Source organism: Melitaea cinxia, chromosome 23 (genome assembly GCF_905220565.1).
Source record: "Melitaea cinxia chromosome 23, ilMelCinx1.1, whole genome shotgun sequence".
NCBI lineage: Eukaryota > Metazoa > Arthropoda > Insecta > Lepidoptera > Nymphalidae > Melitaea > Melitaea cinxia.
In genome coordinates this window covers 98,856-124,708 of record NC_059416.1, presented here as the reverse complement: position 1 = coordinate 124,708, position 25,853 = coordinate 98,856, and the positions used below count along the sequence as shown (strand labels likewise).

The following is a 25,853-nucleotide window of genomic DNA, read 5'->3' as shown; positions in this document are numbered from 1 at the left end:
CTAAATGAATTAAACAGAATGCGAAATAAAAACTAAAAACTAGAAAATAAAAATAGGTAAAAAAACTTTTTAAGTTAAACGGTTTTATGTTAAACATACATTGCAATGTTTAAGATAAATGTACTAAAAACCAAAAAATAATAAAATAGATACAGTCGTGGGAATTATAAACATATGCATAGACTAGACTAAAATAAAACCGTGGGGCACGTCAATTGTCTACAAATTATCGACTTAATGTGCGATAGAAGAATCGTTTAATTCGTCGTTAAAATAGGCAGTTGGCCCGCAGACGGTGAGGAAATTACTTACTATTTTCTTGCTCATGGAAATTCCAATAGTTATACACTCCATGTAAATAAAAGAGATGTTTCAACTAGTTTATCGTTGGACATTCACACTGCTGGCTGGCGAGGAATCGTTTCACTGCTCGTAGCTTGTCTTTAATCGACAAAACATATGATAAAAGTACTACTCGCTCACCACTATGAAACCCTAAAACTCGCTTATAATCGAGCTTGCTAGCTTGTTTCCACATTCTAGCCCTACTTATCACACGTCCATCGTTGTCGGTTGAACAACTGCCTAATTATAGTGTAACATTACAAAACAAACATTTTAATCAACGATTGTAGACAATTGACGTGCCCCACGGTTTTATTTTAGTCTAGTCTATGCATATGTTTATAATTCCCACGACTGTATCTATTTTATTATTTTTTGGTTTTTAGTACATTTATCTTAAACATTGCAATGTATGTTTAACATAAAACCGTTTAACTTAAAAAGTTTTTTTACCTATTTTTATTTTAATTATGCATAAAAATACATTAAATCAAACAATGAAATTATAATTTATTCAATTTAAAATTCAAAAGTTCATCATTATCATCATCCAAATAAACAATCGAGTCATTTTTAGAATAACTTTTTTAACCATTAAGCATTCGAAGTTTTATTTATTATGCCTGGCAGTTTTATTTATTTAACTAATTACCATGTAGAAATTTTCGAAAAAAAAGATCACCTCTATAGAAATCTGAAATTTCGCCTATTTAGATATCACAATCCCTACTAATATTATAAATGTGACTATAAGTTTGTTTGCTACGCTTTCACGCGAAAACTACTTAACCGATCATCGTGAAACTTTGTACACATATTTTTGGTAGTATTAGAAGTAATACAGAATACTTTTTACTGAAAAAAATTCAATTCGAGCGAAGCCGCGGGTAAAAGCTAGTTTATCATAATTAGTAGCAGTAGTTTTTACATAATAGCATGTATCGTTACAAGCTTTCGCATCTAAGATATTAATAAAATTCCGCTCTTGTAAGTCGCAGTGTGTGTGATTATGTAAGTAAAAACTGTCTAGTCCGAGGACAAACCGTCCTCGATGAACTATACATAACATACATAACTAATTTAGATCCCTAGCCTTGGATACCGCCTTCAAACAAACTAACGAACTCATAAATTTTATATTACACGGAAGCTTTCAACTACATAAGAAAACTTTTTTTATATACAGCTTGGTCAGCAAACAAGCCTATGGCTCATCTGATGGTAAGCGATTACCTTAGCTTATAGATGCCTGCAACACCACAAGCATCGCAAACGCGTTGCCGACCCACCCTAAGTCCCCTAAACTACTCATTTATTTGACTGGTCTCCTTCGAGAGTGATGGAGAGTGACGGTGTGTGTAGAGTGAAGGGTGGCGGTGTATTATAGTACAGCGTGTTACCTGCGGGGAGACGCCGAGCATCTTGAGGCTGGGCGGCACGTTGGCGAGCGCGGCGCGCGGCAGCGGCACGTGCCCGAAGTTCACCGTGAACGCCTCGCACCACACCGCGAAGTGCCCGATGTCGAACACCGTCAGCTCCTGAGTCACACACGACCCCGCGCTCATATATCGTTATATGTTAGAGGTTTATAAAGAGCTACGTTATGCAAATATACAAATTTATACAGAGAACTTAGATGACACGTTATAGACATTTATAAAGAGTGGATACACCAAATGCTATTTCTAAAATATGTAATAACACTGACAAATGTAATCAATCATTAATTTCAGTTTTAAGCCTTTGTTTTATTTGACTGATTTTTTGTTTCTGGTATGTAGGATATTACGTAGATTAATTCGGCCAGGTTCAACGGTGCCGTGTAGTGCCGGCCGAGTAGAATAGCACCACCCCCTGTCTTCCCGTGCCGGTCGTAAATGGCGACCGAGGGATAAACCTGGCTCATAATCATCGGGGTCATGGAGAAGGAAAACTTCATTTGAAACCCGGAATGGGGTCTCCGTCAAGCATTCGTGGAATAGCTCTAAAATGCAGGACTCCTGCAGCCGAACTGGCTACACAAGTATCGACTCGTCGTTTCTGTGGGCCTAGCCAGTGAGGTCGAGAGGGTGGCGCAGAGCTTAGGCAACTCTGCGTTTTCCTGAAGAGTGTCCTAGGCGACACAGTGTCTGTCTGATACTGTCTAAATCGTCTGCAATAGACGGACAAAGGCTGACGTAGCTTAAAACCCGCGTTAGTTGCAACAAAATTTTCAAAAACTTGTAATGAAAAAAAATATTCTTGCGTGTTTTACAAACTTTTGGATCTGTATTATATAAATTCATATTCCACATTACTTAGATAGTTTTACAGGTAAGTATAGTGTCAAACACTCACCCCGGGCAGTGTCAAGACAATGGTCTTCTTGTCGTACTTGCGCAGCGGCGCTTCTTTGCCGTTCTCGTCCGGTATCCGGATGCCCTGCGGGGACGGCTTGTCGCCGCGACCCACCCAGAACTTTGCATCTGTTCATTTTAAAGTACTCTAATTAAAATATACTTAAACTTTGCTATTTTATACATTAAAATATGAAATTTGACAACGAAATTATAATATCTACATTTATTAAAAGGATTTGTCGAAATGTATACTCTTACGCTTCAGCCTGTAATACTCCACTGCCCCTCCTGGCCCCTTTCCCCATGTTGGAGAAGAATCGGAGTTTAATCCACCACGCTGCTCCAATGCAGGTTGGTGGATATATTACCTACTATGAGTACGATCGCTATCAGGTGTACATGATAACAACTGGGACCGCCGGCTTAACGTGCTGACGTGCTCTCCGAGGCACGATGGGGAGACCCAAAAGGACTGCACCAGACCACGGCAAATATCTGTATGACCAATACAAATATTTGTCATGTGCGGGGATCGAACCCGCAACCGCCAGCGCAACAGCCACAAACCAGTGCTGTGAACGTTGAGCCAACGAAATTAAGCTAAGCGTATTGATAATTGCAAAATCGGCAGGGCTCAAGAATGGCAGCTAATTTTTTTAAAGTTTGGCTTATTATTTATCTAACGGTCTAACAAAATGTCTAATTAGGAAATTATTTCATTCACAATTGCTTAACAATTTACATGTCAGGACAACGTCTGTCGTCGGCGACTGAATTATGTAGATTATTTATTTTAAATGTTCGTATGTGTAGCGAAAATCGACACATTAACTAAGCGCATATAATTTCACAAGTAACGTACTCGTATGTTTACTTAGAATCAACATAATGGAAAATGTACTAGTATTTGATATTTGCAATATAATCAAAACACAGGACGTTATTAATATTGAAATTGACTTTCAATCGTAATTGTACGTTAAGTATTTACACAAAATCCCGCGAACATTCGTATTTACTTAAACATGGTTAACTCATTGAAAATTGGGCGAATGCAACAAACTAACACTAAGTAATATGTGTAACTTAATTTTATAATTATTTATTTATTTTATTAATATACGTGAAAGAATATAAATTATAATTATAACTAATCACTAATAATAAGATGCCACAAACTCATTCGAGTTTTACCGGACATCAGTGTTGTCGACATTATCAGCAGATAACTAGGTACACATTCGACGTAATGCTAAAGTATCTCATCGCCCTACTATCACAGCATCTATTAATTACATAATAATCGTCACACATCAATTGTTTAAACGCTGTCTGCCGATAGACCGAACCAACCAGTTGAAATTAATTCAGTTATATTTTTTATTTAAATTTAAATCAAACAAATGTTTTTCAAAAGAGTAACCGTGGAGTTTCTGACCGATTCTTCTCTGCAGTACCTACATTACGAATCAGTGGTAGTTTCAATCTGAACTATGATTAAGACAAATATAATTTTCATTTGTAAAATGACGACACAGAGTGCTTTTGAAGCCTATTTCAATCAAGTAAGTTTTGATTTTGAAACAACTTTTTACATTACAAGAGTTTACTCCTTGATCGTCAATCACTCCTTAAGAAACTATAAGGCAAGCGGTATGAAAGAATAAGTCACACAAGATAAGTATCTTTTATTACAATTACAGTTGACAGCGCTTTTAGCTGTAGTAATTATGTACATTAATCATTTCTTTTATATTCTTAATTACTACTGTGTTACTTGGAACTGCATCTTTATTCACATTTCTAGCTGCATAAAGCACAGACTCAAGGCTGCAACATTATTAACATTTCCCGACGTTCCCGAGCTACAATACAATGTGTTCGCGCATTTTCTCTACGTCAAACTAATTCCGCTTCTCTTGAAAAATGCTTGTAGCGAGAATCTATTCTACAATTGATTTATATTCAACCTCAGGAAATATTAACCTAAATTCCGTCTAACCGAGGGTAACCGATAACAGATCTCGAGGTATTATGTAGATCGGTCTGATCGCACGCTCGCGCCGGCAGCCGGTAGCTGGCAGCCGGCAGGAGGCAATCACTTCGCTGACGCTTATCGGCTCCGATCCGTGCACATGACACGACCTCGGCCCTGTTTCAATACTGTCGCTTTACCATTAACTAAAGTTTAAGGTTGCACTTTACTCGTTGATGGTGTACTTTCTTACAAGCTTTAATATTTGATTATTATCTTGCCTGTCTGTATTCGAAGCCTTTATTGTATTATTATCTTGCAAATTCAGAATATCATTCAAATTATTCATTCAAAATGTATTGGTTTTAAATGAAAGTGTGACATGGCAAAGGCCCTTAAATTAAAAGAATTTTCCCAGATATCTTTTATTCGTGCTTTATAAACGGTATTGTTGGCAATTTTATATTGAATAATGTTATGTTCACGCTTCGGCAAATTAAAGTGTGACATGACATACTCCCTTAAATTAAAAGAATTTTTCTAGATATCTTTTATTCTCGTTTGTGAAAACTCATGCCTTACAAACGGTATTGTTGGCAGTTTTATATTGAATAATGTTATGTTCACGCTTAAGCATATTACCTTCATATCGGTGCCGGATGAAGACAGTTGCGACACAGGATGAGGCGTAATGTTTAACTTCTAAAAGGGGCTTAGGAAGGATGTTTAAGATAAATTCTGCAGAGGGTTAACACAAATATTTTGGCCTGGCTTAGTTCTCACGTGAAGGGTATGAATATCGTCTGCGCTAATTCAAAACGAGATGAGTTTTTGTTACGTTACCGCTGCTATCTGATAAACTAAATTTATTCCATTTATCCTACTTGAATGAAACAAATACAAGTTCCCTGTCAATATCAACAATCCACAAATAATTTAATTTAGAGCAACGTAACATTCCTTCTAAAGAATATTTACAAAATATTTCTTTTACGAAAAACAATTTCCCGTATATTCCTAACACATAAAATAAAAGTACTTCATTTCATCTCCTTTGCAAACAAACGCCGTATTTTTTTTCCGAGCGAGTTTGATACAATTTAAAGGCAGTATCGAGTAAATTGGACAAAACCTCTGAATCCTGCACAACGAGCAAAATTGGCTTTAAAAAACAAAATGTGTTAACGCTAGTAAAATGAAAAAAGTTCTCTATTGTCATGTGACTGCGGACAGCGATGGCGACGGTTAAACTGACATTAAACGCGGCCGTTGGCTACTGGCGACACCGAGACGATACGGTCTCGATTGCTGCGGGACATAAGCTCTAATTTGTCAAAAAATTGGCGCAAAACTATAAGCCTTGGAAGCTACATGAGCGGCAAGGACCAGGTATTTACTATCATATTAACTTAATATTCATATGTCGTAATATCACTTCAGCCTATCGCAGTCCACTGCTGGACATAGGCCTCCCCAAGTTCGCGCCATACATCCCGGTCTTCCGCAATCCTCATCCAGCCTACACCGGCAATCTTACGTAGATCGTCGGTCCAACGGGCCGGAGGACGTCCCACACTGCGTTTGCCAAGACGCGGTCTCCACTCTAGGACCCGTCTACTCCAACGGCCATCGGTCCTGCGACACAGATGACCAGCCCACTGCCACTTCAACTTGCTAATTCTGTGGGCTATGTCGGTTACTTTCGTTCTCTCGCGGATAGTCTCATTTCTAATCCTGTCTTTGAGAGAGACCCCAAGCATAGCCCGTTCCATTGCACGTTGAGCGACTTTAAACTTGTGGACCAGTCCCTTGGTCAGTGTCCACGTCTCGGCTCCGTATGTTAACACAGGCAGGACGCATTGCTCGAAAACTTTTGTCTTCAAGCATTGTGGAATCTTCGAAGTGAAGACTCGACGGAGTCTGCCAAACGCCGCCCAGCCCAACCGAATCCTCCTATCGGCCTCCTTCTCGAAGTTGTTGCGACCTAGTTGGATAGTATGGCCTAGGTAAATATAATCCTGAACAACCTCGAGAAGGGTACCATCGACCGATACCGGTATCGGTATGACTTGGTTGTTAAACATAACTTTCGTCTTATCCAAGTTCATACAGAGACCGACACGTCGAGAGGACTCGTTTAGGCCGGCCAGCATTTGGCCTAACTCATCCAGCGTCTCCGCAAAGATGACAATATCGTCGGCGAAACGAAGGTGAGAGATGAATTCACCGTTGACGTTGATGCCCCGTTCCCCCCAATCTAAGGTCTTAAAAACATCCTCTAGCGCAGTGGTAAACAGTTTCGGTGATATTACATCCCCCTGTCTTACCCCGCGCCGGAGGGAAATAGGTCTTGTTCTTTGGTCATTGACATGAACGGTCATCGTCGCCGCGTCGTACATAGATTTTAGTACCTCGATATATCGCCAGTCGATATGACATCTCTGCAGAGAGTCCAGGACAGCCCAGGTCTCGACGGAGTCAAAGGCTTTCTCGTAGTCCACAAATGCCATACACAGCGGTTGATTATATTCTTCCGTCTTTTGGATAATCTGCCGAACAGTATGGATGTGGTCCACGGTGCTGTAGCCATTTCGAAACCCAGCCTGCTCTGGTGGTTGGGATTCGTCGAGTCTTCTGGCGAGACGATTCGTAACAATCCTCGAAAACAGCTTATAGACGTGGCTCAGAAGTGAGATCGGTCTGTAATTCTTTAACAGAGACTTATCGCCTCTTTTAAAGAACAGCACCACCACACTCCTGGACCACGCCTCCGGCGTGGTACCTCGGTGGATGACGGCGTTAAATAGTCTTGCCAAGGCTTTCAGGACAGGTCGCCCTGCGGCTTTAAGGAGTTCAGTGGTAACTCCGTCATCCCCCGGGTTAAGCTGCCCGAGCGCTGCACCAATCTCATCCTCTTCCATCCTCTTATGTCGTAATATACGAAAGTCATAAAACTCATCGACCCGATTTCTTTACAAACATTTGGCAATTGATTGTGATCTGTTTCAAATTATTCAATAATTTGTCAAGATGAGATACAATACATAATATACACAGAATTAACCTAATATTACATAATATAATAACACACTAGCTGTACCCCGTATTTTAACATGCGTTAATTTTGGGAAAAAACTGCTAAAATATGGCCTTACTCGGTCTTCCTTGGCAAATAAATATTTAAGTAAGTGCTTTCAAACAAAACAAACAATCATTACAGCCTATACAGTCCACTGCTGGACATAGGCCTCCACAAGTTTACGCCAAAAATAACGTGAACTCATGTGTTTTGCCCATAGTCACCACGCTGGGCAGGCGGGTTGGTGACCGCAGTACTGGCTTTATCGCACCAAAGACTCTGCTGCCCATCTTCGGCCTGTGAATTTCAAAGCCAGCAGTTGGATGGTTATCCCGCCATCGGTCGGCTTCTTAAGTTCCAAGGTAGTTGTGGAACCTTGTTATCCCTTAGTCGCCTCTTACGACACCCAATAAAAAAAAACCCAACCCAATAAAAAAACAAACAAACTCCGTGATAATGTAATATTAGTACAGATATTTAGTATATTTGACTGCACAGGTCTTGTGCGAGTTATCAGGCATGACCTGTAAAGTGGATCATCTGCACTGCACGCTCGTACGACTAGAATTCTAGATGGCTTTGTACTTTGAACCTGTTCATGTAATTAATAGTTCTATCTTCTTTCATCGAGTCGGTTTTAAAAGCTCTGTTTACTGTGAACTCATTGGTAAATGGATTTATCTTAAACATTGCAGGAGCCCCATTCATTTCCGAAGTGAGAATGAAAAATACCAATAATTATATAAAATTAAAAAACATTTATTTTACACTCAACTAATAATAATCACTAATGATTAATATGTATGAGTCATATTATTTCATTTAATACATCTACTGAATGTATTAATTACAGTTTTTACAGTTTTTTTTTTTTTAAATATTATATAAAAATATATAATAAATATATAATCGGGTTGTCTGGAAGAAATGGCTAACTAGCCATAAGACCGCCTCTTGTACTACACATTCTTAAGTTGTCTGTATTATTATTATTTTGTATTTGCATATTGTGGTGTACAATAAAGAGTAAATAAATAAATAAATAAAAATAGACTAACTTCTACTAACATTTACCTAAACGAAATGGCAAGCCGTTGAAATTTGGATACACTGAAAGACACTTTTTTTGGTTTTTCTTATGCTTTTAAATTAAAGGCTAAAAATGGAAGTACATCCTCAAGTATACCAAGGACTCGCCATCACACGGACGATTTCCCGCGAGTCGGCGCTCGGAGCCGGAGCTTAATTCGCGAGGACCAGCTGCGGGGCGCTGCACTCACCGAGATTGCTTTCCTAACTTTGTGGCTTTTAATAATACTACCTCGACTTTATTGTACGTTCGTTGGTGATGTAACCTACGTAGTACGTACAAATATCAACTATTTTAAGTAGATTACAAAATGCAAGCGTAAAATATCAGAAGACATTCTTGAATCTACAGAAGGAATTAAAGAATGTGTCCCGATTTGTGCAGTATTAATTAAACCATATCTTTGCGTATAATCACTATCGTTAATAGTAATTTCCAGTGACTTCTAGTGAGACGTATCCTAAATGTAAATATAGACTTAAAAATAGGTTTTCAAATAGTATATATACACAATATAGTCCGTCCCATAGTTAAATGACGATACCTCAGCTGGAAATAATAATATAAAAATAAATAAATAAATAAAAATAAATAAATATATCTAGAAAAAAACGGATAATAACATACCAGGTGCTTCACCGTCGTACGAGAAATTCGGCACAAGAAGTGTTTGAGCGTCCACGATGACGATGGGGTCAGAAGAGACCCCGTGCACACCGCGCAGAGCACCGATCTTAGCTGGTTTCGGGTACTCCAGCGAGCGAGGTATGTCTACGGAGCCAAAGTTTACCTGTGGATTGAATGTTTGCATTAATTCCAACTACTTGTCTCTGTTTACATCTAGAATATATCATTATTTTGAGCCTGTTTAGGCTATAATGCATCACACTGCAACTTTTATTGGAACAGGAGAAATAAATACCAAACAGATGAACCAATTTAAAAAATATCATTTTTTATGTAGAAATATACACTATCTTAAAGTAACCTAGGCACATACATCACGCTACGATTCATATTGACAGAACGGGATATATAAATATCAATACAGATGGTACCGCAAAGAACGTCAGCTATATATAAAGCTATCAAAACCGACCAGTGCATTTTTCATTGCATTAAAAAGGTACTAAAATAAAAGCAGTAACTCATGCTATGATTGTCAGGAGCAGAGCAGTGCTGCCATACGGATCAACGGTGAAAAATTTACGTGCACAAAACCGCAGATCATGTTAAGGGCAACACAAACATCTAATCAATTATTAGGTGAGTCCTCTATTATGCTTTGACACATCATTGACACGCCTTTGTACTAATTTGCTGAATCAGTCTTAAAATAATCACCAACGAAATCCATTAAATCAAATGAATGAAAATTTTGCAAAGTATGTATATTAATAAAATGTCTATGCTTTACATACACACGGTCGTTCATTCCTAATTTAGGAAACTTACCATTAAACGTTACATAAACAATGTTTTAGGTATCAGCATACTGGAATAAATATAAATTTGTAGTAAATATACGTATTAATAATACACATGCAAATAAATGTATATTACATCCTGACTTGGGGTAGATATCGGACCCACAACCCCTAGCTCAGAAAGCAGGATCACTGTATCACGGGCTAGTTAAATATACTCGTATATTACGTGATAGACAGTAAATGTAACAAAAACTGTAGTCAAAGGCTAATAATCAACTTTTAATTTGATTGACTGTCCGTAGCAGAATACTCCAGTTGTCAGTTTGTTTACAGTTTTGTTACGACGTCCGCGATGAGAACGTGTATTTTACAATTTTGTTAGTCAATTTCATCGCTCCAGCTTACTGCTAATAATACAATTGTACAAATACAACGACATTACAAATTTTTATTTTAATATATTAACCTACTAGCTGTGCCCGCGGCTTCGCCCGCGTTGAAATCAGTGTGTCACAAAGTTTTCCCGACAAACTTCCAGTGAAACTCTCATCAAAATCGGCTTAGCCGTTACGTAAACCTTCCTCTTAAACCGCATGAAAATCCGTTCAGTAGATTTTGAGGGAATCTATCACATACGCTTTTGGAGACTTTGTTTTATAATACACTAACTGTTGCCCGCGACTACATCCGCGTGGTTATAAAGATATGCATTACTATTAAGATGTTTAACGCAAATTATTGTTTTATTTCAGTTACTTGAAATGCTTATCACACTGAGTAACTTTTTAAAAGGCACAATTTAGTATAATTTAATAGTTGTTTTTATAAAACCTCTCTATGCACCTCATTCTTAGTTTTATTTTCAGGCAGCAGTATAAATAACCTATCAGGCGAACTTATATGTTTCATACAAACTATCAACCCCAATTAAGCCCCTTTGCGGTGGAATATCGCAAAATCCGTTCTTAGCGGACGTCTACTAACTATAATCTACCTCCCTGCCAAATTTCATCTTTGTCCATCCTGGATGGATGAACCCTCCAGCGGTTTTTGAGTTCTCGTGATGAGTGTCAGTGACCTTTCTCTTTTATATATATAGATTCATCATTACAGCCTATACAGTCCACTGCTGGACATAGGCCTCCACAAGTTTACGCCAAAAATAACGTGAACTCATGTGTTTTGCCCATAGTCACCACGCTGGGCAGGCGGGTTGGTGATATATATATAGATTACGATGCATTATTTGGACACCATCTCATCATCTATAGAGCACACATTTTACATTTTAAGTCTCGTACTTCAAAAATTTAGAACTTTCATACAAACTTCCAACCCCCGTTTTACCCCTTTAAGGGTTGAATTTCATAAAACCAGTTCTTAGCAGATGTTTTCACCCCATAAGGAAACTACCTGCCAAATTTCAAGTTTGTATCTGTTATAGTTTCGGAGATTTCGTTATGAGGGAGCCAACCTACCATCCCCCGGTTTAACCCCAAAAAGGAGTTGATCTCTAAAAATACATTATTTGGACACCTTTTCACCATCTATAGAGTTTACATTTTAAATTTCAAGTCTCTTACTTCAAAAACATAGGACTTTCATTCAAACTACCAACCCCCGTTTCACCCCCTTAGGGGTCGAGTTTCGTAAAATCGGTTCTTAGCAAATGTCTACGTCCTATAAGAAACCTACCTGTCAAATTTCAAGTTTGTATATGTTATAGTTTCGGAGATTTCGTAATGAGTGAGTCAACCTACCATCCTCCATTTTAACCCCAAAAGGGTGTTGATTTCTTAAGACACATTATTTGGACACCTTTTCACTATCTATAGAGCATACATTTTAAATTTCAAGACTCTTACTTCAAAAACGTAGGACTTTCATACAAACTACCAACCCCCGTTTCACCCCCTTAGGGGTCGAGTTTCGTAAAATCCGTTCTTAGTAAATGTCTACGACCTATAAGGAGCTTATTTGCCAAATTTCAAGTTTTTAAGTGTTATAGTTTCGGAGATTTCGTGATGAGTGAGTCAACCTACCATCCCCCGTTTTAACCCCAAAAGGGAGTTGGTTTCTAAAGATAGATTATTTGGACACCTTTTTATCATCTATAGAGCATACATTTTAAATTGCAAGTCTCTTACTTCTAAAACATAGGACTTTCATACAAACTTCCAACCCCCGTTTTACCCCCTGAGGGATCGAGTTTCGTAAAATTCATTCTTAGCGGTAGTTTACGCTTTATAAGGAACCTACCTGCCAAATTTCAAGTTTCTAGGTGTTATAGTTTCGGAGATTTCGTGATCAGTGAGTCAACCTAAGATCCCCCGTTTTAAGCCCAAAAAGGGGTTGATTTCTAAATATTCATGATTTGGTCACCTTTTCACCATCTATCGAGCTTACATTTTAAATTTTAAGTTTCTTACTTCAAAAACATAGGACTTTCATACAAACTTCCAACCCCCGTTTCAGCCCCTTAGGGGTCGAGTTTCGTAAAATCCGTTCTTAGTAAATGTCTACGACCTATAAGGAGCTTACTTGCCAAATTTCAAGTTTTTAAGTGTTATAGTTTCGGAGATTTCGTGATGAGTGAGTCAACCTACCATCCCCCGTTTTAACCCCAAAAGGGAGTTGGTTTCTAAAGATAGATTATTTGGACACCTTTTTATCATCTATAGAGCATACATTTTAAATTGCAAGTCTCTTACTTCTAAAACATAGGACTTTCATACAAACTTCCAACCCCCGTTTTACCCCCTGAGGGATCGAGTTTCGTAAAATTCATTCTTAGCGGTAGTTTACGCTTTATAAGGAACCTACCTGCCAAATTTCAAGTTTCTAGGTGTTATAGTTTCGGAGATTTCGTGATCAGTGAGTCAACCTAAGATCCCCCGTTTTAAGCCCAAAAAGGGGTTGATTTCTAAATATTCATGATTTGGTCACCTTTTTACCATCTATCGAGCTTACATTTTAAATTTTAAGTTTCTTACTTCAAAAACATAGGACTTTCATACAAACTTCCAACCCCCGTTTCAGCCCCTTAGGGGTCGAGTTTCGTAAAATCCGTTCTTAGCGGATGCCTACGTCTTATAAGGAGCCTACCTGCCAAATTTCAAGTTTGTAGGTGTTATAGTTTCGGAGATTTCGTGATGAATGAGTGACCTTTCGCTTTTATATATATTATAGATTAATATATTTTTAATTGTATTTATAAAAAAGTTAAAACGAAAATATTTAAAAATATAAAAATAGTTATCCGGTGTCAGGTTTTAACCCGATTAAGCCTTTGATCACAATTTTTCATTCTATATACTGTCTATCACTCACGTAATATACGAATATATTTAACTAGCCCGTGATACAGTGGTCCTACTTTCTGAGCTACCGGTTGTGGGTCCGATATCTACCCCAAGTCAGGATGTAATATAATTTATTTGCATGTGTATTATTAATACGTATATTTACTACAAATATGTACCCAGGCCGCCGGTAGTAAAGGCTGAGGAACCTCCTCATATCACCACTATATAATCGACTATCTTTAAGACTAAAATTAATCTCAAAACGCAGTATTCCCAGCTCATCCTAAACCCCATCTCACACCACTTTAACGAACAGTATCAATCTCGTAGCGCAGTGTCGCGTTAATCCACTTTATAGAGCTCGACAATCATTGCTCGCTCATTGTTTGCTCTCCACAGATCTCGTGAAGCTGCGACTTTCGATCGCTCTCATTATTTCGCTGCTCGCAATCGTATTACCGAGAACATTGCGAAATAATTGTCATTAAAAAGAAAAAAACAGAAGTCTTCACAGCGTGTAGTGAATCTCGATAAGAATCTATTGAAACGTAATGAATTACATCATGGGCCAAGAATTACTTCGACAATTTCATAACCGTTGGTTTAAATGAGACTTAAGTCGGCGGCGTATACTTCAGACGTTAATCGCAAATTAATTAACTTGGCGTTAATCGAGAAACTTTTAAGTTTATTGAGTGCTTTTTAATTAAATTTCGGAATTTAATATATAATTGTAAAGTGTGATTTTTTGGTTCAAAAACACAGAATACTCAAAATTCATTTTGCTTAGTACTCTATAGCGGTTTTTATTTTATTATTTATTTATTTATTTTTTTATTTGAGAAACATACAATTTTATATGAAATTATTATATTATGACTAATTACAATAACTGAAATCAGTAAAGTTTCCACTATTAGCAGTTTTGACATGTTAAGACTTTTTTTACTTTGTCATACAATTAGAATGGAACAATTGGCTATCACTTCACTTCAGCCTATCGCATTCCACTGGATATAGGCCTCCCAGGATCGCGCCAAGCGGTATCGCTTTTCCGCAATCCTCACCCCACTCAATTAGGTATATGAAATTACTTTTTACGAATTTACGTACAAATATAGCCTATATTATCACCAACCACCATGGTTTACTTATAAATTTAGTCGTTAATAGGAATACGAGTACAATAAATGTTCAACCGTAAATACAATTTAGAATATTCTAGACCGCCTGGAAGCGAGTAAGATTCATTGGAACGAGACCGTCCATCCCCGCCGCCATTACTCAGCTCGCTGGCCTGTGGAGCGTCACCTGCCAGTTGGCTGTTTGTCTTCCTCGCTTTGCTTATCCCCTGGTAGCTGAGACCACGAACATTGACTTTTTGCATTGATTGTAGCTTTGTTGGTCTAATTTTAGTTAAAACTAAATTATACCTTTATTTAGGAGAAATAATCATGTAATTCTAACCCTAAATTTCTGACTGGCATATACATATTAATTTTTTAAATATTGATTTTATTTTACAATTGTATAATATATGTTGATGCAATAAAGAGATTTCAGATTTTGTAAGTTTAGTTTTGTCAGCGCTAATTCATCGTTAAAACCATAATTCATGTAATTTCAGTTTTAGTTACTTTATATCAAACTCAAGTAATTTAATAAATAGTCTATAAAAAACTTTTTCATTACTACTTAAACCTTTTTAGTTTTATGAGAATTTCTGTTTATATAGTAGAGTATATGTGAGTGTGTGTTTACACTCATCCTCGTTTATGATCACTCCGCTCACATGAGTACTCGTAAGCTTTACAATAAGCTTCCGAACGCAAGACGAACTTTTAAGACCAGACTATTAAACTATTTCGTATGTATTTTCAAATAAAGTACTCAACTTTATTATCTTAATATAAGAATGTATATATTGTTTAATGAAACAACTTTTTTCGGATTTTGTCGCGGTTTATTATTAACTTTTGATTCCCGACATTTCGGATACTTTACAGCAACCATGGCCACGGGAGGACTGTCCTCCCGTGACCATGGAAAAAAGTTGTTTCATTAAATGAGTAAAATTCGCGTAAACATTAGAAAACAATATGTATATATTGTATTAAGAGAAACAATAATTTATAATAATAAATAAAAAAATAAAAAATAAATACGTATATTTAACAAACACACACGTTCGTCAATATCTAATGGTTTGGGAAAAGCACCCGTTCGTTATTCGGGGCCGCGGAAAATGGTTACCGAACTTCGTGATAAGATGGCACTTTAAGAAGAAGAATAGATTCATTTTTTGTAATAAATGTATATTTAAATAAAAAAGACACAAGTAATTCATCATTACAGCCTATACAGTCCACTGCTGGACATAGGCCTCCACAAGTTTACGCCAAAAATAACATGATCTCATGTGTTTTGCCCATAGTCACCACGCTGGGCAGGCGGGTTGGTGACCGCAGTACTGGCTTTGTCGCACCGAAGACGCTGCTGCCCGTCTTCGGCCTGTGTATTTCAAAGCCAGCAGTTAGATGGTTATCCCGCCATCGGTCGGCTTCTTAAGTTCCAAGGTGGTTGTGGAACCTTGTTATCCCTTAGTCGCCTCTTACGACACCCACGGGAAGAGAGGGGGTGGCTAAATTCTTTAGTGCCGTAGCCACACAGCACACACTACAACAACTACTACACACAAGTAATTCGTATACAAATAAATATATATACTACGAGTATAGTCATCTAGACTCGAGGTGAGAATAGAACCTGGTGCAGAAGGAAGGATCGCAGCCATCTGCGTTAAGTGTCAATAAATATACAGCTTAGAACTTAGAAAAGACAAAAAATATATATTAATAGAAAATAATACTAGTACAAACGAAACATCATCATCATCATCATCACATCAGCCTCTCGCAGTCCACTACTGGACATAGGCGTCTAAAAGTTCACGCCAAAAATAGCGTGAACTCGTGTGTTTAGCCCATAGTCACCACGCTGGGCAGGCGGGTGACAAAAAAAAGGGAGACATACGAGAAAGTAAAACTAATCATTCTAGTAAAACGTAAATTAAAAAACTTCATACACGTATCAAGTCAAACTGAGCTCAAAACTGATAAACGAGCTGAAACTGGCGTGTTCGTCGGAAGCGTTTGGTCGAGGTAGAGTCCCGGGAGACTCGAACACGACTCAACTCAGCTGTGAGTGACGCGCCGCAGAGATAAGCTTGCAGACGATTATTGTGAAGGCACCTGATGTCTGCAGCGTTCTTAGAGCAAATCTGTAGATTAACTATTTGACGTTTCCTTGTTAGCTGGGCTTGTGTAATTTAGCTAATTGATCAAATGAAAATCTGTTTAATTATTTTTTATAAGTGTACAAAAAACATATTGAATGTACAAAGCTAGAATATAATAAATTCAGAATTTGTGAATTTATGCTATCAAAACATTAAGACGATTTATTTGATAGTATTTGATTGTAACTTCTATTTTGGTAAGTAAATAATTCCTTGAGATTAATAGCCACATTAATATAGTCGTGCTTTTGGATACCAATTGTCTGATGGCGTATATTTCAAACCACGAAAACTTATCAAAAATTATAGTTGAAATAAATATTCAAAATTATTATTCTTTTGGGCTTAAAATTGAAATAACTTATAATAAATTCACATTCCTTGTTTTCATAGTAATATTTTGAAGTTTTACTTTAAATAGTAGTCTTTTTGAGCTTTAATCAAAAAAGTTGAAACTACTATTTAATACTATAGAGATATTTTGGCTCAATAAGAAACTTGACTCTAAGCTTTCTAGTCCTCGTTGTCCATAGTTTATGTTGATCCTGCTTCACGGAGGTGGTAATGGTTAAACAAGGAGGCGGTCGAGGCCCGTACGTCGCAACGTATTTGCAATCGATGCAAGTTGATGTTTATGTTAGCGCTAACTGCTCCGATCCGATGTTCTCTTTCAACAGATTGTTACAAACAATATTTGTGTTTGTCTCTGCCTCTATTAGTAATTAATTTTAGTTATATGTCTTTAAGCGTCACTGCTGTATAGACTTGAGATATTTTTTTATATATATATAGACTGGCGCTTGCCTGCGATCTCACCTGATGTTAAGTGAAGATGCCGCCTAAGATGGTGCGCGCTTGCCTAGAAGACACCTATTCACTCTTGATTTAAAGATACCCAAGTCATGGTTAGTTTGAAGATTAGGTTAGATCATTGAAGATTAAGATAGGTTTTATTTTTTTAAGTGAAACCTCTTCAGAATCATTTTCATTTGAACCTTGATGAAACGATTGTACGTCACGACAAAGAAACAAACACTTAAATGTATAGGATTGAGTCGGTAAGAGAATAGGAAAGCATACATAAAAATAAAAAAATGGAATATTTTACAAAAATATATTTCTCGGCAGTCTTTTTAGAAGTTACACTTCTATCGTGTGAATATAATTAAACAATTGTAGATAGACAATTTAAAAGTCCTTTTCAACCCTTTTTATATAAAGAGATTTTTGATTTGATTTGAGCGATCACAAAGGCTGATCAATGCAGTAACGCGAAAAGCGATTGCACAATCGTATACAAACGTTTAATACGTCGTATGGATATTGCAATAAATTTTTAATTTTTAATTTATCATTAATTATTTACATAATTCATGAATTTCTAGTAGGTTGGTTTGATTTTGTTATAAATTAATTTAATTATAATTGTATTATAGTTGGTATGATTAATTTTTAATGTTGTATATATCTGAATTTTATTATCTTTTAATTATTTATTATTTAATTGATGATTGTATGAAATGTTTCTATTCGTACATGTTTACCTAATTATTCAATTTACTACTGTTTGAATTATTTATATTTTTGTGTGTATCAATTATTTCTGATTAATGTGTGCTTTTTAGCTTATTAATGAATTGATTACTATTGGAAACTTTATTGGTTTATGTATTAGTTTTATATGATTTTTTTCTTTGTATTACTGTACTGTTTGTTTCCTAAATAAAATAAAATAAAAAATAAAATAAAAAAAATTGTTAAGTGATGTTTGTTTGTTCCATGTATTACGATCCCCACACTTAGTACACCTGTGCGAGCCATTGCGAGTGTAAAGGAGTAGGGTTGTTACTTATATTATTTATTAATTACTTGTTATGATTCATTGAACCATTTCGAAATTCGTGACACATTTTATTTTGAGTTAAGAAATACTGCATTTAATACAAATTTAAGATAAGTTTTGTCGAGGTAAGGCAAAGCAGAAAATATCCTTCTTATAATTTGTTGTATTGACTGGGGATGTACCTCAAAATAGAAAAACACAACAAAATAAATGTGTCCTGTGGCGAACATATTTACTGCGGGATAAAGTCGACAGCGTATTGATATCGCTTCTGGTGTTGCAAGCGTCTATAGACGGCGGGGCCGTTTATTTATTTAGCACTTCCCGTGTAGATAGATACTGATAGGTCAGGTAAATTTCTAACTGTGCTGGTCTGCTAGCTATATATAGCCCTATGTCAACATATACTAATATTATAATATAGACTAAAATTATAATATAGGCTGTAGGCTGTTTTTCCTCAAATTAACGTGTATGAAACCTAAATTTAATAATAATAATTTATCATAGCCTAAGTATATAGTTATATTGGTTGCTATGCTAGTCTAATTAAGTTAAAAATATACTTACAGAGAAATCATCGCACCAGACGGAGAACCAGTTGACGTCTCTGAGGGTCTTGCCGTCGGGCAGAGAGAGCGTGACGCCCTCCCCGCGGTAGCGCCGCAGCGGGCCCGTGCCGCCGCGCTCGTCGCGCAGTCGGAGAGCGCCGGCCGCGTTGGGGGTCTTCGATGTGCCCACGTAGAAATATGCCGCTGGGGAAAACGATGCCTATTAGTCGCTTATCTATAGCTAATTGTATTCGTACTGAGCTACTAATGTTGTCATCAGCTGGTGGATGGGACACAGACCATTGATTCTTCCACATAAAGTCTTAGAGAGAGGGGACTGGCCTGTAACCAGTGCTATCTAAGACTCCGTTCCTGGCTAGCTAACAATTGAGGCACCTCCCGCTGTCTCAAATTGTTATTTAAAGGAAATTCTGTCTTCATTGCTTGTATGTGTACAATTGTGATTATCTATCTCATAATTAACTGTTTTTATTACTTAACCTATGCCACCACCATTCATAATTAGAAAGTTTCATTATTCAGAAACAATAATTGCAAAACTTGTTTCATCCAAAAAAAGCAAAGCAAGTAAAGCCGTGACCTCAGTCTAGTCCTTACTAAATTACCGTTTTTTTTCATACTGACATATAAAAGGGTATCATCATTTGCCGGCGAACGTGAACATGCGAGGCTCCGGCTCTCAGAGCATCTCATTACGATTCGTCGTAAAAAACGGAATTTAAAAGTCAAATCGTGACGTATAAAAGGGCTCGATACTCTCTGAGATGTAAACGAGGTGTGAAACATGGCGCCGGGGGTGAGGCGTTTGAAGAATTTACTGTTTAAAATCTTATATCGGGTCCTACAACATTGTTCGCTCATTATTAACATTTGATAAATCACTACATAGGATAAAACAAAGTCGCTTCCCGCTGTCTGTACGCTTAGATCTTTAAAACTACGCAACGGATTTTGATACGGTTTTCTTCCGAAAATAGAGTGATACCAGAGGAAGTTTTATATGTATAATACATATTATTATATACTTTATTGCACTATCTACTAATATCTTGACTTATCCCTAGAAGAGATCTCTTCCAGTCAACCAATGGTCATGAGAGTGTGTTATATAGCGGGGCACACAGTGCTAATAATATATAATAGCTAAATAACTGTAATATATTACAAACTTACTTATTACATACAAAATATAGTAGAGGGCCACTGATAGTTTTAGAGGTAGGATTTTTTTGCGCATATTATTATATTTATTTTATTTTATATTTGCGAGTATATCTATAAAATTAATCATAGTATATATTTTACCATCCTTATTAAGTAAACGCTTCATACTCACCATGAGATCGTAGCCTTAAATGCACGTGTCTTTTTTATTCTTTGTAATATTGGTATGATAATTGAATATTTTGACACTTGTAGGCAATTTGCTTTTATTGAAAGTGGGTGATGGAAAACCCAGAACATAAACATACACGGTCTAACATAATACATATGGCCTATACGTTAGTATAGGCCATATGTCAGTTGTCATGGACAGGAATCAAATCTGAACCAATAGCGTAACAGCCAGTTGTTGTTGCTTCCAGTTTTTCCCACGAATTTCTCTCTTTTTAGAAAAAATACGAATATAAACGAAATATCTCCTAATGTCCCCGAGAAACAATTTGACAAAAACACAATTTACTGCTACACTAAATCAAAAAAATCTTAAATTACAGCCTCCACAGTGAAAAGCAATAATATGATATACGAGCCGCAGTCGCGGTCATACACGAAGTGATTTAAAGCCTTGACGATTCTCCTCGATGAACAATTCTTCACATTTAAACACTTTTTATTAATTTATTTCGTAAAAGAAAAATGTTTCATTTCATATCTGCCAATCAAAAAATAAATCACAATTAAAAATTTCTTCATCCCAGTAGGCTTCAAAACCGTCCTTTGAGTAGCCATTTCATAAATTACGAGGTGTGCCCCACCGCTACACCCGCCTTAATTTAAGAGAAAAATGTCTTAAAATTTCTATATAGTCTTCTACCTTCTTCGGCAATCAGGCTATCTAACACAACAAGAATTTTTCAATTCAAGCCAGTTGTTCCTAAGACAAGCCTTCAAACAAACAACCAAATCGACTTATAAATTATAACTATATGTATTTTAGTTTTGAATAAATTGATTGTTGTTACATTGTAGATATCACCGATTCATAAAGTAGACTACTGAGAAGAATTGGTAACAAACTCAGAAAGTAAATCGTTGACATAGTCTTTAATTTTATTCATTTGTATGAATTGTATTTAAGCGGGCGTTAATCATTCTCGTGTCGAATAAAAGGTAATTTAGCAAGTTAGTAGCGACGACAGTAAATAGTTTAACCGTTGCAGCGGATTTAGACGAGCGCAGTAAGTTCTACCATAATTGGTAATTTAAATAAATTAATAAAATGAGATCTCCTTCCTTCCGCAAATGACTATCAGTTTGTTGTTACTTTTAGTTGTATTTATTTAAATATTCGTTTCCATCGAGTGGTTTTGAACACGGATTTATTGAAAAAATAATTAAAAGTATTAAGATACGGTATCAAAAATCACCGCTATACTTCGACTGATTTTTTCTTCCCTCTATGTGTGTGCATGTTTGTTTGTGTGTGTATGTGTTGTGTGAGTGTGTGTGTTTATTTGCCTTCAAGATTCAATTGATAGAAGAGGAAAACTTAATTTTGTCAATCGGACAGTTGTCGCTTGTGAGAAAAACTTTTCGTACAGCGATAAGCCCGTCTTTTGCTAGAGCAGCCAACTTCGCACACTCCACACACTCTGCATGTCAGAACTATTCCAATATCGCGCCGTACCATAACTCCGCTCCCGATACAGATTACTGCAAATATCAGAAACTATCGTTCGCATTGCACGTCATGACGACTATTTAATTTGATTTAACGAAAATATAAAAACAACTTTTAGGGTGACAAACAGAATTAGTAGAAGATTACATTATCATGTTTATTCATCTTAAAAAAAAAAAGTTTCGAAAGTAATTGGAAAATTATTCATTTGTAAGCAGAAAAAAACATCAATTCGTTCCCTGTTTCTCTAAAATATATAATATATAATCTCACAAAACCAACCGTGCTATTTTTCGAATAATGCTGAAAGCCGTGGACTGCGTTAATTATTATTACAACTGATACAGACTGCACCTTTTCGTATATAAGAATATTCTTCAACAAAAATCAATAGAAAAAGAAATATTTATGAAATACTACTAATAATACTACTAATAATAAAATACTGTACTAAAAACCGTTGGAATCCTGACACCCAAAGTTTCTTAGTGAAAGAAATTCAATTAATAACAATAAGTATGGAAAAGGCTATCGGCTAGTTCTTTCTAAGCAGTAGAAGAGAACCGGAAATAAGTCCGTTCATATGATCGAAGTAATTTACATAAATCATTAGCATCGATTGGTTTTCAATCTACCGTCATTATGTGAATAGAAAGTAATGTTGTTAATTGTATCGCCAGATGCTCGCCTAAGTGAAAGCGGAGGTCATTGTTAGTATGAAAGTTCGTCACGAATTAGTCGCGTTTTATAACATAATTGATCGGTCGCAGCTTCATTAACTTGTTCTATGAAACGAAGCGAGTAATTGACAGCCAACTGGTACTACATCGGCATTTGACACGGGTAAAACAGAGTGTAAAAAATAGTCATGTCGGAGTTTCTAAAATAATTTCTTTCTATCATAAATTTTTTAATACCGTGAAAAATAAAAATTATCCGGCTCTTTTGGTGATGTGTGGTAAGTGATGTTTTATCTCTACGAGCATTTTTCAATCAGTCAGTTCAGCCTATCGTAGTCCACTGCTGGACATAGGCCTCCCCAAGTTCACGCCAGACATCCCGGTTTTCCGCAATCCTCGTCCAACATTTTTACAATCATTTTTATTAATCCCTATCTATAAAAGAACTTTAAAACTAGCGGCTACCTCTTGAGCCCACTGTCTGAACTCGGCGGATTAAGGCGAGCCCTCCACGGAGCAACTACAAACCGACCACTATCTTAACTTTTCAGATTCGACAAACTAATATCTTATACTAATAGATTTTCCGTTTTGTTTGAGTTTGCGTCCTCTTACGAAGTTTTACTTGAAGTTGGCTTTTTTGTATGATTTTATGAAATCATACAGAATGGTTGACTTATCAATCTTTTGAAAGTCATGTAACTAACTAAGACTGTGTCAACACAGTAAAACTCAATCAAATAATAAGCAATGTATTAAATGTACGTCGACTCACACACACTCATACACAAACACACACATATTATTATATTCTTTATTGCCTTTAAAAAAGAAACAAGTAAATATCATATTTACAAAGAAAGTTGCAAGGGCAAACTTATCTCTAGAAGAGATCTCTACCAGTCTACCCATGGAGGTGAGAATTGCTGTTATCGCGGGGCACAGAAGTGCAAGAGTGATTATAAATCTATAAACTTATTCAGAATTAATAATATAAAGTGGATGTAAAATTGACTACAGACACACATACATGAACATGTACATACATACATAAAATAGATACATACATAAAATACATACATACACAAATAAATTATTTTTTATTATTATGATTATATTATGAGAGGTTCCTGAACTACACACACATACTTATAAATATTTATTAAAATAACGTAAACAAATCACAAAAAAAAATTTTTTTCGTAAAACTGAAAAACAGAACTTTGCTAATAAATTAAAGAGCAAAACAAACATGAGCAGTAAAAATAACTCACGGTAGAGAACGATGGTACATTTATGAAATCGTTGCCTCCAAAACGCGCTAATGAAAACTCTAAAAGGATCTCTCTGTTTCACGAAAACATATTTATATTTCATTCGACAGAATATTTAAACGTGGCCAATGTCGTGCAAAATAACAATGCAAAAAAGAGACTTATGGATTCAGTAATAGAATCGCATTTCATTTGTGTATTCTTTTGACACAAATTTGTGCTGTCTGCCAATAATTGTCCGGCTAATTGGGAGACCCGCTGAGTGGACATTGAGGTAGGTTTCACAACGTGGGTATCATAAAATTCCATACAAAGTAATAAAATATATAAGTAAGTACATTAAGAAAATGAATAATATATATATACTTTGACACATAAGTTCACGCCATTTGACGACGCGTTAGCGCAGCGGTCATAGTACTGGCTGTTACGCTGGAGGTCGCGAGTTCGATTCCCGCTCACGACAGACATTTATATCGACCATATAGATGTTAGTCGTGGTTTGGGCGTGTTTCTGTATTGTGTGTGTTCCCGGACCCCGACACAGGAGAAAATCCTGCTGGGGGATCCGTTGAATGTGAAGCGTAATAATTTATTTTTAAAGTTTTAATTTGTAAAATGACGATTCTAAAGTGCTCCTGGAATTAGCTATTTGAATAAAGCTATTTTTGATTTTGATTTTGATTTTGCGTTTATTATTAATAATGAATTTTTAGAGCGACCTTGGGGCCTATGTCCAGCAGTAGACTGCGGTAGGCTGAAGTGAAGATATACCTTCCTATATATCGCTATTGTCGAACTGACAGGGTTATTACACTAACTGACTGATCAATATCATCTATCAAAATTTTTTTTACAAAATAATACGGAGTGAAAATTTTTAAAGACTAGAATAAGAAAGATTTTTAAAGTAACTTTATTTGTTAAATTCAAAACGGAAATACAATTATCAAAATTAACCAAAATTCCAAGTAAGCAAGCCGTACTTGTGGTGTAATAGAAGGTCTCTTCCGTTAAGAAAACCATATAACTAATACGTCTGATATGATGGTATCTGCCCCAACTATGCCTTAATAAACAAGTTCTTATTCTCATAATAGTTGAAACAAGATTAGTTTTACTGGTAACTTAGATTACTTTCAGAGATATCAAGTTAATGCGTAAGAAGGTTATATTACTTCTTCATACAAGTAAAAGAAGAAACATAAACAGTAAGACTTCTTCATCACAGATTTTGTATCTCTACCGTTCCTGCCATTAAACTACTTCAAGTCGGGTTGGTGTCTAATTTCTTGCTCCAAATGTATGTTAATTCGTGTTGTGCTCGGCGACCCGCCTCGGGTTTTAAGCATTACTAATTAGTTTAAAAACCTCAAGTCCGGACTGCAGTTGAATTACACGGTGTCTATCCCTCTTTTATTTTTATTTCTTATTTCTTGTACAGATGAGGTTAGACATAAGTCAGAACTGTGAGAAATTTATAATTAGATGTCATATTTAATTGGCCTCGTATTGTGCAATTAAAAATTTTCAGTTGATTTCTGGAACATCTTTTTCAAAATATACAAAAGTGTAAGGAAATAAATGAATTAATACTTAGATACTTGATAAAACATTTATGTAATGATTTACATAATTATTTACTTTTGAGATCGTGACTCAAAGGAATGTTTTGATATTACACGAAGCGTTATAATTTAGGACGTGTGTCAAACGGTAAAAAAAATATTTTCTTAACAGTAGCAAATAAACTTTACCTCATGTAAAATAACATGATA

The 25,853-nt window shown here is 36.2% G+C and overlaps 1 protein-coding gene across 1 annotated transcript in view; it reads right to left on the bottom strand.

Annotated features, from left to right (window-relative positions):
• The window catches only part of LOC123664906 (protein Skeletor, isoforms D/E-like), a 120,374-nt gene that overhangs the window by 50,273 nt on the left and 44,248 nt on the right, over positions 1 to 25,853 (bottom strand). The window contains exons 3-6 of the mRNA XM_045599276.1: positions 19,275 to 19,459; positions 9,456 to 9,618; positions 2,683 to 2,810; positions 1,746 to 1,883 (exon numbers count right to left, since the gene is read on the bottom strand). Of these exons, the coding sequence (XP_045455232.1) occupies positions 1,746 to 1,883; positions 2,683 to 2,810; positions 9,456 to 9,618; positions 19,275 to 19,459 (614 nt within the window). The remainder of the gene's footprint in view (positions 1 to 1,745; positions 1,884 to 2,682; positions 2,811 to 9,455; positions 9,619 to 19,274; positions 19,460 to 25,853) is intronic.